This window comes from Lissotriton vulgaris, unplaced genomic scaffold (genome assembly GCF_964263255.1).
Source record: "Lissotriton vulgaris unplaced genomic scaffold, aLisVul1.2 SCAFFOLD_3316, whole genome shotgun sequence".
In the NCBI taxonomy this organism is placed as follows: Eukaryota; Metazoa; Chordata; class Amphibia; order Caudata; family Salamandridae; genus Lissotriton; species Lissotriton vulgaris.
The window spans coordinates 38,494-55,100 of NW_028250703.1; the positions used below are offsets into that span (position 1 = coordinate 38,494).

The 16,607-nt window shown below is 43.0% G+C and overlaps 1 protein-coding gene across 3 annotated transcripts in view; it reads right to left on the reverse strand.

The window, feature by feature from the left end:
* Nucleotides 1-16,607, reverse strand: part of LOC147663158 (C-type lectin domain family 2 member B-like) — a 144,712-nt gene that overhangs the window by 10,968 nt on the left and 117,137 nt on the right. For all 3 annotated transcript variants that reach the window (XR_015305419.1, XM_086950625.1, XM_086950626.1), the window contains exon 4: nucleotides 8,727-8,830. Coding sequence is in view for 2 of the 3 variants with exons in the window: in XM_086950625.1 (XP_086806751.1) it covers nucleotides 8,727-8,830 (104 nt within the window). In the remaining variant the exon portion in view is untranslated. The remainder of the gene's footprint in view (nucleotides 1-8,726; nucleotides 8,831-16,607) is intronic.

The following is a 16,607-nucleotide window of genomic DNA, read 5'->3' on the forward strand; positions in this document are numbered from 1 at the left end:
TGTTACAAATCTAGAATTATCTTGGTTTTTCTGCTCTTTTCTGTTTTTTTCCCTCTTTGGTTCTAGATGGTTCAAATAGGATTTTTTTGTCTTTCTAGATTTCTAGCCTTGGTCGATGCCCCTTTTATAACATCAGATGAATATACCCTCTGAATGAATATGTATGTGATATCTTTCTCTATTGCATCATATTCTTCCTGATTGCTACATGCCCTCCTTGCTCTGTAGAATTCCCTAAAGGGGATACTCATAATTAGTGCGGCAGCATGGGTATATATATATATATATATATATATATATATATATATATAATGGATCTCAAGTACTATGTCATCAACACGATTCCCAAAACTAAACAGGGAGGTGATCGTGAGCAAAAAATGCGCAAGTTGGAGACAAGGTATATCCTGAACTTCAATAGTAAAAGCCCTGGAGGTCTAAATAACACAGAAGATTTACATACCTGTTTATGATCATAAATATTTCACCGAGCCCCCCTGGAAGTGATAATTTCCTTTCCTCTCCCCTGATCTTTTGATGTATTGACAACCTGTCCCTTGTGTCCTTTTCCTCCCTGTTTTCCTTGTAACCAATTGTTCATAGGCCTAACTTTCTAGTCAAATCATCCTGTCAAGTGGCATGAAAATATTTTCAAAACCAAAAATTTATTGGACCTTGTCCCATGTGGCTGCCATTTTCTTCTCCCAATCTACAACCTTCATACTGGGGTTGTTTTTTTTAAACATTTGCACTTTACTCACTCTCTGCACCTAATGACACTTTAACCAATATTTTCCTTCAACTACCATCTGTTTTTGACCTTGGGTCATCACATACCCGTGAGGGTTTTTTACAACATAGTATACTCAGATATACCACAACTAAGCATTTATGCTAAAATTATGTTATGACCAACAGGCTTTAACCTTCGGGTAAAAATACTTGTGTAAATATATGAAATGAATTTTTATACTGAATCTATTTTTGTATGAAAATACCTATTTTAAGAACATGTACTTATATATTTCTATTTGCACTTACTTACTTTCTTTTAAACTCAATGTTGTGCAATTGTCCAGGTATTTATATTGTTATTTATGCATTTAAGTTATGAGTTTTCCCGTTTTTTGTAAATTACGATGGTTAATAACCTAGGCCGCTACATGCATTTTTTACTGAGATACTTTTAAATCTCTATCAGATGGTGAATGCTTTGCTTTTAATAGCTTCATTTTTTGTAAAGCAAGTCTTTTTTCAAAGGAAGGAAAATAGTTGTATTTCACCTTTTCTTTATGTCTATCACCATCACAGTCACGTGCATAGGGTGCTAGCTGTCTTAATGGTCCATTCAATGTTTGAACGTTGTCATGTGATCAAGCCACTCCGGTGGTGAAACGCGTTATGGCTGACTAACGAGAAATAAACGCTACTTTCTGCACTCAACCTGGGCCCGTGTCTGCTTTTCGTTGCATGCTGGAGACAACACGCTGCATCTGATTCCCTTAAGCGGCTTCTGGGATATATATATATATATATATATATATATATATATATATATATATATATATATATTACCTACTGGCGATAGCCAGTAGGTATATATACTTAGGATTTTTTTCCTATGGGACTTTTGAAAATTCTATGTCTAATAACTTTGGCGTTTGTGGACGGAATCGGCTGAAATTTTCAGGAAAATGGCACATTTTGTTTCTGAGCAGCTCCTGAAAATTTGGGGGGGGTTCGTCAAGGGGGGGCCGAGAAAAAAGGGGGGTCCCAAAACGCGTTTTTCCCATGTTAATTTCCATAGGGCGGTTGGACTCACTTTTAGCCCGAACGGCTGAATGGATTTCCACGAAACTTGGCAAAATTGTAGGGACTGTTAGCCCGATGTGCCTTTGCTAGGTCTCAATATATGTGCTTCAGTGGATTTTGAGAAATTAACGTTTAAATCAAGATATATATCTGTAACAGCGCTCCGGGCAGCTATCCGGTTAGCGAACCTTTCGCGTATCGGAACTTTGCAAAGCGAAGCTGATTGGCTCTCCGGTGTCTGTCAACATTCTAAACAGTCCGGTGCGGCCGCCATCTTGTCTCTCGGTAGGATCGAGAGACAAGAGGAGGCCAAAACAAAGGGGGAAATGAAGGAAAGGGGGCAAGGTAGACCCCTCCTGACCCCCTAGGATTGATGAGGGGGATATTATAGAGCCACGCCGGGCCCAAAAAAAAAAAAAAAAAAAATCCGATTTTTTCGCCGTAGAGACGCGTCTTGGTAAGCGAACCGGGCAGCTAACTGGGCAGCTAACCGGGAAGCTAACCGGCAGTGTAACGGGAGTCTGAGGAGTAGCTGATTGGCTGTCAACATTGTAAACAGTCCGGAGCGGCCGCCATCTTGTCTCTCGGTAGGATCAAGAGACAAGAGGAGATCAAAACAAAGGGGGAAATGAAGGAAAGAGGGCAAGGTAGACCCCTTCTGACCCCATAGGATTGATGAGGGGGATATTATAAAACCACGCGGGGCCCAAAAAAAAAAAATCCTGAGGAGTAGCTGATTGGCTGTCAACATTGTAAACAGTCCAGAGCGGCCGCCATCTTGTCTCTCGGTAGGATCGAGAGACAAGAGGTGGGAAAAAAAAGGTGTAAATGAATGAAAGGGGTAAGGCAGACCCCTCCTGAACCCCTAGGATTGATGAGGGGGGCTATTAAAGTTCCCTGCGGGGCAAAAGAAAAAAAAATTGCGATTTTTCGCGGTAAAGGTGCTTCCTTGTACGTTAACCGGGCAGCTAACCGGCAGCGTAACGGGAGTCCGACATATTGTGTTTTTTGAACGTTTGTGATATGTGCACGTGTGGATTTTGTCTAATTAAGGTTAAAAAAATATATATATATCTTTAAGCGTGTTCTGGCGCGCTTACGTTTTGGGTTTGGTTTGCGCTGCAGAGACGATACGTCACGGTTATGCGATGCATCATGAGGCGTCTCACGGGCTACGTGATACGTCACTTAATAAAGAATATATTTTACAGCTATAGATATTAGCTTTTAAAAAACCAATGAAATTCACAGAAAAAACCATAGGTTATAGACCATATATAGTTAGGAATTTGCATTTACAAAACCTTGAAAATTCACTGAAAAAACCATAGGTTATAGACCATATATAGTTAGGGATTAGCATTTAAAAAACCTTATTTTATTTGCACAAAACCATTGAAATTCCATATATAGTTAGTTGCACTAACTATATATCGCGGACCCGCAATCCACTGCTAATGATGTCACATATTACATCATTCATGACATGGTCAGTGACATCACTGATGACATCACTGATGACATCTCAAATGACATCACTGATGACATCACTGATGACATCTCAAATGACATCACTGATGACATCACTGACATCTCATTTGACATTACTGATTACATCACTGATGATATCATTTATGTGATAATACATCTTCAGACTCTAATATAACCTTAGATACACTCAGTGTAAACAGGCACTCACAGACTGTCACACATCCATGGAGTTACTCACACACCTAGTCAGTCATGCAAAGAATCAATCACATCTCCATTTCCTCAACTATACAGTTATACACACCTTACTTATTCAAACATATAGTAACACATATTTACTCTCTTATACAATCCTTGATACAAGTTCACAATGATTCATACAGCCACTCACACATTCACTGGCTCTTATGTTCAGTTATTTATATATGTCAACTCTCACATGGAGTGTGTTTTACATATGTACTTACTTTGACATGTAGCACTGAGATATCCATTCACTCACCAATATACTCATGCACACAGTCAACTGTCCATACAGCTGTTTCTACATGCACTTTTGAACCCATACACCTAGGGAATCAACTGCTCACACATCTATGCACAGAGTTATACACCTCCCAGCCACCCACACACATACTCAGTCTCCCATACAAATACTTGGGCAACCATTCAATAACCCATATAGTTACTGATATAGCTACTGATTTAAACATGCAGCAGTTTACAGAACAACATAAATAATGATTGCCAAATTAAGACACTTTAATCACTAACCCATACACTCAGTGAGACACATTTAATCATTCTCTCATACAGTCAGTCATGCACCTACTAAATCCTTCATCCAGACACTTATACATCCACTCATTCTTCAATATGTAAGACATATTTTAACTTTACAGAAACATACAGTCACTGGGTGTTGTCATCAGTGATGTCATCAGTGATGTCATCAGTGATGTCATTTGAGATGTCATCAGTGATGTCATCAGTGATGTCACTGACCATGTCATGAATGATGTAATATGTGACATCATTAGCAGTGGATTGCGGGTCCGCGATATATAGTTAGTGCAACTAACTATATATGGAATTTCAATGGTTTTGTGCAAATAAAATAAGGTTTTTTAAATGCTAATCCCTAACTATATATGGTCTATAACCTATGGTTTTTTCAGTGAATTTTCAAGGTTTTGTAAATGCAAATTCCTAACTATATATGGTCTATAACCTATGGTTTTTTCTGTGAATATATATATATATGAAGAGCAGCTCCCAACAGCAAGAAGAGAGAAGAGGCCCGGGGGGGAGTTCAGGAAGCATCTTTATTGGAGCAATTCTCATGAAGACGGCGAATGCATTTCGGCACGGGTTGTGCCTTCTTCAGCGCCTGGAGAAATAAGTGGGGATGTGAGTGAGAGCCGTGGTGATGAAGTGTCCAGCCGCCCTCCGATAGGGTAACATCCAACTCCGCCCCCGCCGTTGATGATGCAGCTCACCTGACGACTGGATACCTGCCGTGTGGACTACAGGACCCAGCATGCCGTGTGGTGGCGTGGTGAGTGCTGCGGGAACGATTGGATGTATGAGCGGCGTCGTCGATTCCCTGCTACCACTCGCAGTTGTGTCCCAATATTATGCCAGCAACAAAGTCGTTTCCTTACGCCCCCTGGGGGGGAAAAACCATAGGTTATAGACTATATATAGTTAGGAATAAGCCTTTAAAAAACCTTGGAAATTCACTGAAAAAACCATAGGTTTTAGGCCTTATATAGTTAGGAACTAACATATAAAAAACCAATGAAATTCCTCCTATATAGTTAGCTGGACATTTTATTGATATAAAACGAATTAAATTCCACATATAGTTAGTTGCACTAACTATATATTTCGCGCATCCACAATCCAATGCTGATGATGTCACATATTACATCATTCATGACATGGTCACGCTCAAATTACTTTCATATTTCATTACACCAAATCAACTAATCATGGTGTTTAAGTTCCAGAGTAGCGCGCTACTCACCGAAAAGCGCTTTGACGCCTCTTCAGGGGAAGTAAGCGCGATATAAATGCAATTACAATACAATACGTGCCATTAAGCAAATTGAGAAAAGGCAACCTGAAAGCCGAGCCAGTGGCGTAACAAAGGCCCCTGCAACACCAACAAACACAAATGTTTTTCAATAAAGCTGGATCAAACCGGCTGCACATCATTTGGGACATGTTCATTACCACCACAAAGCGTTTATTTTATTGTAAATAAACTCACTCTGTGTCAACCGTGCCTCGCTGCTTGAATGCACGTTCCGACCTCTGCCGCCGTGACCTCCCTGACATCATCAAGCCGGCCTCGATAATCATACACCACACACAGACCACCCATCGACGAGTCAGTCCAAAGCAACCTTCCTCCTCTGACACTGGTGGAAGCGCATTATAGGGTTTGTGCAGTCTAATAGTTGCAGAAAGTCACGTAAAAAAAATGTTAAGGACAGAGCACACCCCTTAACTGGTTCTAGGAACAAACCTAAAGAACACTCAAACCATGAGACGAAACACGATATGACATGCAGTAAATGAAAAAAAGACCTTTTGATGGATAAGTGAAAAATGGAACAACACTAGGAAAGCTTCTTGGTGCGGACCTACGAGGATGATGAATGTGAGAAATGAACGTAAAACTCTGAGACACAACTCGAAGGGTACAGGTTACAGGAGTACATATGAGAAGGAAAGAAACTATATTTGGCGAGGTACAAACATTAAGAAATAAAATGAAAACATTTTTGTAAGAGATGCTGAGAGAGGGGCACAAAGGGCACCCGAAGTTAGTAGGCTATGTACCCATATTTAATGGACCTACTGAGTCGGTCTTGGTGCACTAAATAAATCCAAAAACATAAGGCAATGGATACAGTGTCTTTAAAACAGAACGTTGCATCAATTACCTAGGTATCCGAGTAAAAAGGAAGCTTACACGTACATCCTTTATGGTTCAAACAGTAACATCTCAGCTGTAGGGGTTTACTCAAAGATCCAAATATTTGAATGATAACCGTGTATTCTACCTATCTTAACCAGCAATAAAGCAGATAGAAATATCATAGGTCCATCACATACCCTCACAGAAGCGTAAGAGTCCAGATCGTAATCAGGTAATGCAGTCATGTAGCCAGTTAAACGGGATAATGAGACCGCTGAAAATCCCAGTTAATGATAGGTGTTCAGCAGGAACAAAAAACGCACTGGTTCCAATGTTCTTAAAACACGCTTTTAACATCTTTGTGTTGTGTTCTTTAAAACAAGATCAATAAGCTGGTACAAATCTCCCTGCACTCTCAAGACTCGAAAGCGCGCAGTGGTGGAGCACGTGATGTCGTCACTGCAGCGCAGGGGGCGGTACGTGTGCTCCTTCCAAATAGGCACTTCAACTAAAATACTCCACTGAAATAAGAACGGCAGAGAGAATGTGTTATAGGCTTCTGTGAATCCAGGAGTGCAGCCTAGGACGCACATGGGCACAGAATGCTTCACAGACCCCCCAAAGGCAGCTACAATCCAACAGAGGCTCTCCAGTTAAACGTGCCAAAGATATGCAGGCGTCTCTCATACGACACCCAGGGCACTATCAGAGAGTCACCCTCCATGCCGCCAACTGCGCAGCACTGATTGCCCATGGCGGCGGCCTTCATAATTTATTTGCGGACACTGTCAGTGTCCGCAAATAAATTATAAAGCCCGCCGCCCCGAAAATAGTGTCGCCTGGGGCGGACCGCCCCCCTCGCCCCGCCCTAGCTACGCGGGTGAACCTTAGGTACATGCGGGTTTGGCTGTTTTTTCCTATTTCCTGCTAGGAGTATTTGTGGTACTTTTTTGCTCACTGCCCCTTGTTCACCACCTTGCAGTGGGTTCTCCATGAGCCCTTCCGCTCCCTCTAGTGCTCCCTTAACAGAACACCCAGCAAGTTCCGCCCTGCTCACAGCTTCAGTCACAGCTTTGATTTCCCCCGCAGGCCATTTTGGGAGGCATGCTAACTCGCAGCAGTGCTTCAATAGCTGTTAACACTGGCCCCCAGCTGCAGAAATCCTGTAGTTATTCTTTTTTGTTAAAGCCAAAAATGTCCCCGCTTTTAAACACCACTGCCGTTACTCCTCTCTCACTGCCAGTAACAACACCGGTTTTCAATTCCTTCCTCCATGTCCGCAGTCCACAGACCGCAGGCGTATACGGCGCTTAGCGTCTCCTCACTGCCGCTTCAACAGCCCCCGCGCAGCCGTCCTTACAGCGCAGCCGTCCTTACAGCAAAGGCTTTTCGAGCCACCAGTCTTTCGTCTTTCCAGCTCCTCGCTGCCTCTAGCACACTCCGGCCACCCTGCCGATGCTGCTCCAACTGCCGGTCCCTCCAGTTCCACGGGTGTGCGCTGAGATCAGAGCACACACCTGTGCAGGCAGGGCTGCAGGAGGAGCCAATCAGCGCTCACGACGACGTCTCCTCTTTTCCCGGGGCTCCTCAGCACACGGGAGCCCCGCACCAGCCCCGCACCAGCCGGCATCATTATCCGGTCTCCCCCTTGGCACGGGAGACCGGCAGGCACAGGCTTCCCCCAGGCAGGGGGAAGCGGAAACCACGTCCTCCCGGCCCCGCCCACAACCAGGCGGCGGCGGCCATCTTAAGGCGGCTCGGGCCGCGGCGGTGATCTCGGCAGTAAAACGAGGGGTGAGCACCCTCGAAATGAAAATAAAACACAATAAAATATAAGACAGAAGCCCCCCAAACCCCCCCCCAAAAAAAAATTCTGAAAATTTGCGGGGGTGCGCGCACGCGTGCGCGCTTATAGATATATAATTGGTTTCTCTTTTACTTTTCTCAGGAACCACTGGAGGCATTTACACTATTTTACCAAAAGCGTGATCTGCGTACCAGACACTACCATTTTGACAAGTTTGGTGTAATTCCCTTCAGTGGTTCAAGCTGTAGCCGTGTCTAAAGGTCCTATGGAAATTAACATGGGGAAAACACGTTTTGGGACCCCCCTTTTTTCTCAGCCCCCACTTGACTAATACCCCCCAAACTTTCAGGGAAGGAGAGGAGCGGAGCGAGCCATCTTCTTTGAGAAATTTGCGAAAATTCATCAACCAGCGCCAAAGTTATTCCCAATAGAATGTTGGGGATTTCCTAAGGAAACTAGGTCCTAACTATATATACCTACTGACGACCGTCAGTAGGTAATATATATATCGATATTTTGTACAACTATATTTTTTAAAAGGATATTTTTGGTTCCAATATTTTTTTACTTACCTGTTTAAGTATAGGGAGTCGATATTTTTGCATCAACATTTTTTACTTCTATATTTTTATCATTGGTATTATTTCAGAGAACCTAACACAATACAAGACAGATAAAAAAACTTACCAGTTATTGAATGCAGTTCCATTAGGCCATTTCCACTCGCCTTTTGGTTCTCTCGACAGACCGATCCAGTGATCATCTACACCTTTGAATCGCATTACAAAATCCTGCCAATGCAAAATAAAAAATGTACGTCACAAATAGGTAGCTCCTAGTTTTGATTCAATGTTGAATTTAGACTGTTATTTCACTTTTTCATCTAAAAACAGTCCTTTCAAGAAGTACCTAGAAGTATAAACTTCAGCAGTGGCACTAAACAGATACAGAATTGGAACCTTATGCACAAAGCTGGAACAGTGCTTAGATTGATGAACAAGCCCAGCACTTGTGACAATCATGGCATCTCCTTAGTCAATGGCTCGGGTTAGTATTTACTTGTGTACAATGGCTTAAAGAAATGCCCCCCCACCCCCCCAAAAAAAACAGATGTAAAAAAAATAAAGATATTTTTGTGTTTATAATAATGTCACTTCTATTGTTTGCGGGCCATATTATCAAGAAATGGCGATACATTATTGCCGCTTTTATCAGCAGGAAACTGCTGATAAAGCGGCGATAATGGGCTTGATAATATGCCCTTGTGAATTCCCATAGCAGCCCAGGTTAACCCCAGAACCTGGGCTTCTATGGGAATTCACAAGGACATATTATCAAGCCCAATATCGCCTCTTTATCGGCAGTTTCCTGCCGATAAAAGCGGCGATAATGCATCGCCCTTTCTTGATAATATGGCCCTGCATTCTTTATCGCCTCCACTAGTCCATCACCTTCACCTTCATTGGGGACAATTACACTTTCCATTGGAGGTTTTACCTTTTGGTTTCAAAATCAGTATGCAAAAGATATATATTTACTTCCAAAATGGTACACAATTTGACATCTGAAAAAGTAGAATGACATAAAAAAATACAAGCGCTCTTTTCTCCATAAGGTTTGTAGGGGTCTGATTTAGGGTTCGACAAATGGGATTTACTTTGTAGGATGGGGAAGGCCAGTATCTCTGTGGAAGAAATCTTATTGCAGGTACCTTTTTGTGACAGTTAATAAGGAGGTTTTGCCGAGCATGCAGTGACCGCAAAGAATTGAGAAATAAAGGAAATCATGACACTATAAATGTACTGCCACTTTGCTTCAGTTGCAGAACATTTCAGAAGTCAATATCCAGATATAGCCATATGTCTACAGTTGATTAATGATCAGATAAATGTTTGGAAAGGCGCAATGCTGGGTGATGGCTGATTTGTCTTATTCATACAAGATGCATTAAAGGTATAAAAACATGTGAATCAATGTACTTTAGGTCAGCCATCTATGGAGGTAGTCCTTATGAAAATGTGTTCCTTAAAAGTCCTACTTCGAATTTTACAGCATACTTCTTGTTTTATTTATTTATTAATAGGCTTCTACACCTGCACCATTTGGAAGGACTTCCGACTCCAAAATTTAGAGTTGTCTGCTGGACCAGCAGACAACTCAATTGATTATGTTTTCTCCATAAATTATACACTAGGGTAGGTTATTGTCTGTTAACAAACATTCCTTTTAGAAGATTCTTTGACAAACTATCAGCTTGAGCCAGATTGAAGTTCAAAATAGATTTTCCTACATGAGTATGTTAGGGAAAGTCCCAGCTGCCTCCTGAAGAAATTACCTACACCCCAAGAAAAAACCCAGAATTTTCAACCACCGGTACTGACAGGCGTCCAAGAGAAGCTGACCGTTTCTGTTTTTACAACAGAAATATGGAACAATTTTCTTATCGAGATGTGAACCATGTCAACTTTAATTACTTTCATAAAGGCAATCAAACCCACCCATCAGAAAATCTGTATACTCAAATTGATGTTTTGCGTCTGCACGATATTTGAAGGAAGCTTGGAGATTTACTAAGCAATAAGCATGCCATGAATGTTTTTATTAAATATGTATTAAAAATAGTTAATTTTGCTAAACATGCAAAAATCAACTTAAAACAAGGTCAGTCGAAATGTGGTGCATTAGCCTCATGCAGTGCACAGTCTTCTACTATGTAAGTGACTCAGAACAGCCTCATGCAGTGCACATGCTTCTACTGTGTAAGTGACTCAGAACAGCCTCATGCAGTGCACAGGCTTCTACTGTGTAAGTGACTCAGAACAGCCTCATGCAGTGCACAGGCTTCTACAGTGTAAGTGACTCAGAACAGCCTCATGCAGTGCACAGGCTTCTACTGTGTAAGTGACTCAGAACAGCCTCATGCAGTACACAGGCTTCTACAGTGTAAGTGACTCAGAACAGCCTCATGCAGTGCACAGGCTTCTACTGTGTAAGTGCCTCAGAACAGCCTCATGCAGTGCACAGGCTTCTACAGTGTAAGTGACTCAGAACAGCCTCATGCAGTGCACAGGCTTCTACAGTGTAAGTGACTCAGAACAGCCTCATGCAGTGCGCAGGCTTCTACTGTGTGACTCAGAACAGCCTCATGCAGTGCACAGGCTTCTACTGTGTAAGTGACTCAGAACAGCCTCATGCAGTGCACAGGCTCCTACAGTGTAAGTGACTCAGAACAGCCTCATGCAGCGCACAGGCTTCTACTATATAAGGGACTCAGAACAGCCTCATGCAGTGCACAGGCTTCTACATTGTAAGTGACTCAGAACAGCCTCATGCAGTGCACAGGCTTCTACAGTGTAAGTGACTCAGAACAGCCTCATGCAGTGCACAGGCTTCTACTGTGTAAGTGACTCAGAACAGCCTCATGCAGTGCACAGGCTTCTACAGTGTAAGTGACTCAGAACAGCCTCATGCAGTGCACAGGCTTCTACAGTGTAAGTGACTCAGAACAGCCTCATGCAGTGCACAGGCTTCTACAGTGTAAGTGACTCAGAACAGCCTCATGCAGTGCACAGGCTTCTACTGTGTAAGTGACTCAGAACAGCCTCATGCAGTGCACAGGCTTCTACTTTGTAAGTGACTCAGAACAGCATCATGCAGTGTGCAGGCTTCTACTGTGTGACTCAGAACAGCCTCATGCAGTGCACAGGCTTCTACAGTGTAAGTGACTCAGAACAGCCTCATGCAGTGCACAGGCTTCTACTGTGTAAGTGACTCAGAACAGCCTCATGCAGTGCACAGGCTTCCACAGTGTAAGTGACTCAGAAGAGCCTCATGCAGTGCACAGGCTTCTACTGTGTAAGTGACTCAGAACAGCCTCATGCAGTGCACAGGCTTCTACTGTGTAAGTGACTCAGAACAGCCTCATGCAGTGCACAGGCTTCTACTGTGTAAGTGACTCGGAACAGCCTCATGCAGTGCACAGGCTTCTACAGTGTAAGTGACTCAGAACAGCCTCATGCAGTGCACAGGCTTCTACAGTGTAAGTGACTCAGAACAGCCTCATGCAGTGTGCAGGCTTCCACTGTGTGACTCAGAACAGCCTCATGCAGTGCACAGGCTTCTACTGTGTAAGTGGCTCAGAACAGCCTCATGCAGTGCACAGGCTTCTACAGTGTAAGTGACTCAGAACAGCCTCATGCAGTGCACAGGCTTCTACTGTGTAAGTGACTCAGAACAGCCTCATGCAGTGCACAGGCTTCCACAGTGTAAGTGACTCAGAACAGCCTCATGCAGTGCACAGGCTTGTACTGTGTAAGTGACTCAGAACAGCCTCATGCAGTGCGCAGGCTTCTACTGTGTGACTCAGAACAGCCTCAAGCAGTGCACAGGCTTCTACTGTGTAAGTGACTCAGAACAGCCTCATGCAGTGCACAGGCTTATACAGTGTAAGTGACTCAAAACAGCCTCATGCAGTGCACAGGCTTCTACTGTGTAAGTGACTCAGAACAGCCTCATGCAGTGCACAGGCTTCTATAGTGTAAGTGACTCAGAACAGCCTCATGCAGTGCACAGGCTTCTACTGTGTAAGTGACTCAGAACAGCCTCATGCAGTGCGCAGGCTTCTACTGTGTGACTCAGAACAGCCTCATGCAGTGCACAGGCTTCTACTGTGTAAGTGACTCAGAACAGCCTCATGCAGTGCACAGGCTTCTACTGTGTAAGTGACTCAGAACAGCCTCATGCAGTGCACAGGCTTCTACAGTGTAAGTGACTCAGAACAGCCTCATGCAGTGCACAGGCTTCTACTGTGTAAGTGACTCAGAACAGCCTCATGCAGTGCACAGGCTTCTACAGTGTAAGTGACTGAGAACAGCTAAGACAGTTTTAAACATATGAAAGTTTGAAACATGACACTTTCTGAAGACCATTGGGTGCATATTTATCAAGTGTTTTGCGTCACCCTTGCAGCACGCAAGGCGATGCCAGGGTGATGCAATACCTAAATGACATCAGCTGTGCAAGGCTCCCTTGCGTGGTCCTGAGTGGCTTGATAAATCTGGAGTAACGCAAGACAGTGCAAATCGCTGCCTTGCATTACTCTGCCCTGGGAAGGCCTTCCATGGTTGGAGTGTGGGTGTCGCGCATCTACCCATGGTTTTTGGTGCATTCCCAGATATCAAAAAACACGACAGGGATGCTAAGGGTCTAAAGAGAAAGCTACAAAGAACCAGTACATTCATAAGTAGTTTGTGTAAGGAGAGCAGGAAGAGTGTGAAATAATACCCATCAGCCCACCCAATGGCAGAGTCTCGTCATCTGGGTTTTGTTCAGAACTGGTATCTGCTAAGTACCTCCTTGATTGTATGTAGAGGAATACTAGCGACAGATCCACCAGTGATAGAGAGCCAGCAAAAAGTATAGGTGGGTTGAAAATGGAGTATTGTTGCAGTGCTGAAAAGAAATTTTGTGAAGTGGTGAAAGGGTGTGTATGTTAAGATTGCCTAGTGTGATGCCAAGAAACGACTTTATTAAGGGGAGGTCACCATACTGGCAAGATTAAAAGCATAGTGAAGATAGTGTGTTAAACAAATATCACTATCAGTTGTGAAAATAGAATGGTCAACATGTTTCAGCCATACAAGGCTTTCGTCAGGACCTGTTGGATTTACACTACTGCAACTATAAAAAGTGAAAAAAGAATAATAAATGACCTACCAGAAATAAATTATTTATATGGTGGTCTCAACATCATGAACAAAAGAACTCTCCTATAACAAAAACAAATGTAATTACATAGTTGTAGTAAACAGAAGCCATGAAATGAGTATGTAAATAGTCCACATTTCAGGTTCAAAGTTGAATAAACTCACCCATAAATTTATATGGAGATAGCCTCACCTCGCCTGGCACTCGCTCAGGTCAAAAAGAGGCCCCGCTCTAAAGAGATAAGAGGGAGAAAACATATCATTTATTATACTGTTTGAATTAATAGGCTTTAGAGAAATGACTCTGAGTAGAAAAAAGTGAACGCAAAGAGGAACCTCTAGAGCCCAGCGGGAAATGACGAGGAATACGTTCGTAAAAATGAAGTGAGAAAGTCCCCATTTCATAGTTGTAAAAAGGTGGACTTCTTTTTCACTTTTTAGCCAATCATTTATAAATGCTTTTCTCCATATTCTGGAGAGATGTTGTTTGGATCCTAAATAGTGTTGGAAGATGGTACCCCAAAACGAATTGTCAAAGGCGCGCCTCTTGCAGAACCGCTATAAGGCCAATACCTTGCAAAAGAAGTTTCAAATGCCAGAGACCCACCTGTCCGTCGGTACCTCCTGCTACCTTCTGAGCCGAGGGGAAGGTAGCAGGCATACCGATGTGCTAGGTGTTAAAGACACACGGCGGACCAGAATGGAAGCATGCGCTTCTGTCTTGTGATTGGGAACTAAGTGGACCAATCAACGAAGGGAAGCGGACAAGGCATGCCACTTCCTCATTGGTCGAAAACGAGGAGACACCTCGAGACTCCTCCTCCAATGTGCTAGGTGTTAAAAGCACTCTGCGGACCAGAATGGAAGCATGCGCTTCTATCTTGTGATTGGGAACTAAGTGAACCAATCAACAAAGGGAAGCGGAAAAGGCTTGCCGCTTCCTCATTGGTCTTAAACGAGGAGACACCTCCAGACTCCTCCTCCCGCCCCGTAGTTGTTGTAACCAAAACCCGAATCACCGGTCGGGCTTCTGTTCTTTGATAAACAGGTATCGAGAGATGTCACTGACATGGTGAGGAATGAACGGCTATTCCAGAACTAGCCATTCCATGTCTTCGGCAGAATGTTTCATTGTCATGAAATGATTAGTAAGACGTGTTGCCTGTTTGTTACGCCTGATCGTACTCTTATGTTCTTGGATTCTCAGTTTTACCTTCCTTGATGTCATATCGTCATTCCTTGTACAATCCAGTTTCTGACCACCTATAATATATATATATATATATATATATATATATATATATATATATATATATATATATATATTATACTATATATATCTTTTGTAGTTCTTGTTAGACATCTGTTTATTCGAGGGTCTGAAAAAACAATTTACACAGATCCTTATTGCTCCTACACACATTATCAACGTGCCATCACACATGGCCTTTAGTACGTTGAGTGGTCTTATAACATATCTCTTTACTAACTACGGTGATTGTATAACCAAAATTCTTTAGCGCTTGGTTTATATATGCAAGGTACGGTGGCAGAGAGCCTTTAAATGAATGTGGTCAAACTCTTAAGCGCTTGGTTGATATATGCAAGGTATGGTGGCAGAGAGCCATGGCAAATGAATGCGGTCCAATTTGGCCCTTTATGGGCCTGTGCTCACAATCTCATGTTTTTCCACCAACCTTACATAGATGGATAAGATACGGTGCTCCAACTCCTTTGTATTCTGTCTCTGACCTGTTTTACTTCAGTTTTCCGGTCTTTTGAATCTCAACCAATCAAGGAAAAGGGAGAAGGAGCTCGAAATTTGTTCACCTAAGTCTGTTAAATAAACATCACTTCAGTCTTTTGATATGCATTGCATAATGCAGGACACTTCTTGGGCTATGGATAAACGGCGAGTAATAATAATTCTTTTCCTCCCCTTGTTTTCGCTTTATTTGATGCCCGACCGGTGATTCGGGTTTTGGTTACAACAACTACGGGGCGGGAGGAGGAGTCTGGAGGTGTCTCCTCGTTTACGACCAATGAGGAAGCGGCAAGCCTTTTCCGCTTCCCTTTGTTGATTGGTTCACTTAGTTCCCAATCACAAGATAGAAGCGCATGCTTCCAGTCAGGTCCGCAGAGTGCTTTTAACACCTAGCACATCGGAGGAGGAGTCTCGAGGTGTCTCCTCGTTTTCGACCAATGAGGAAGTGGCATGCCTTGTCCGCTTCCCTTCGTTGATTGGTCCACTTAGTTCCCAATCACAAGACAGAAGCGCATGCTTCCATTCTGGTCCGCCGTGTGTCTTTAACACCTAGCACATCGGTATGCCTGCTACCTTCCCCTCGGCTCAGAAGGTAGCAGGAGGTACCGACGGACAGGTGGGTCTCTGGCATTTGAAACTTCTTTTGCAAGGTATTGGCCTTATAGCGGTTCTGCAAGAGGCGCGCCTTTGACAATTCGTTTTGGGGTACCATCTTCCAACACTATTTAGGATCCAAACAACATCTCTCCAGAATATGGAGAAAAGCATTTATAAATGATTGGCTAAAAAGTGAAAAAGAAGTCCACCTTTTTACAACTATGAAATGGGGACTTTCTCACTTCATTTTTACGAACGTATTCCTCGTCATTTCCCGCTGGGCTCTAGAGGTTCCTCTTTGCGTTCACTTTTTTCTACTCAGAGTCATTTCTCTGAAGCCTATTAATTCAAACAGTATAATAAATGATATGTTTTCTCCCTCTTATCTCTTTAGAGCGGGGCCTCTTTTTGACCTGAGCGAGTGCCAGGCGAGGTGAGGCTATCTCCATATAAATTTATGGGTGAGTTTATTCAACTTTGAACCTGAAATGTGGACTATTT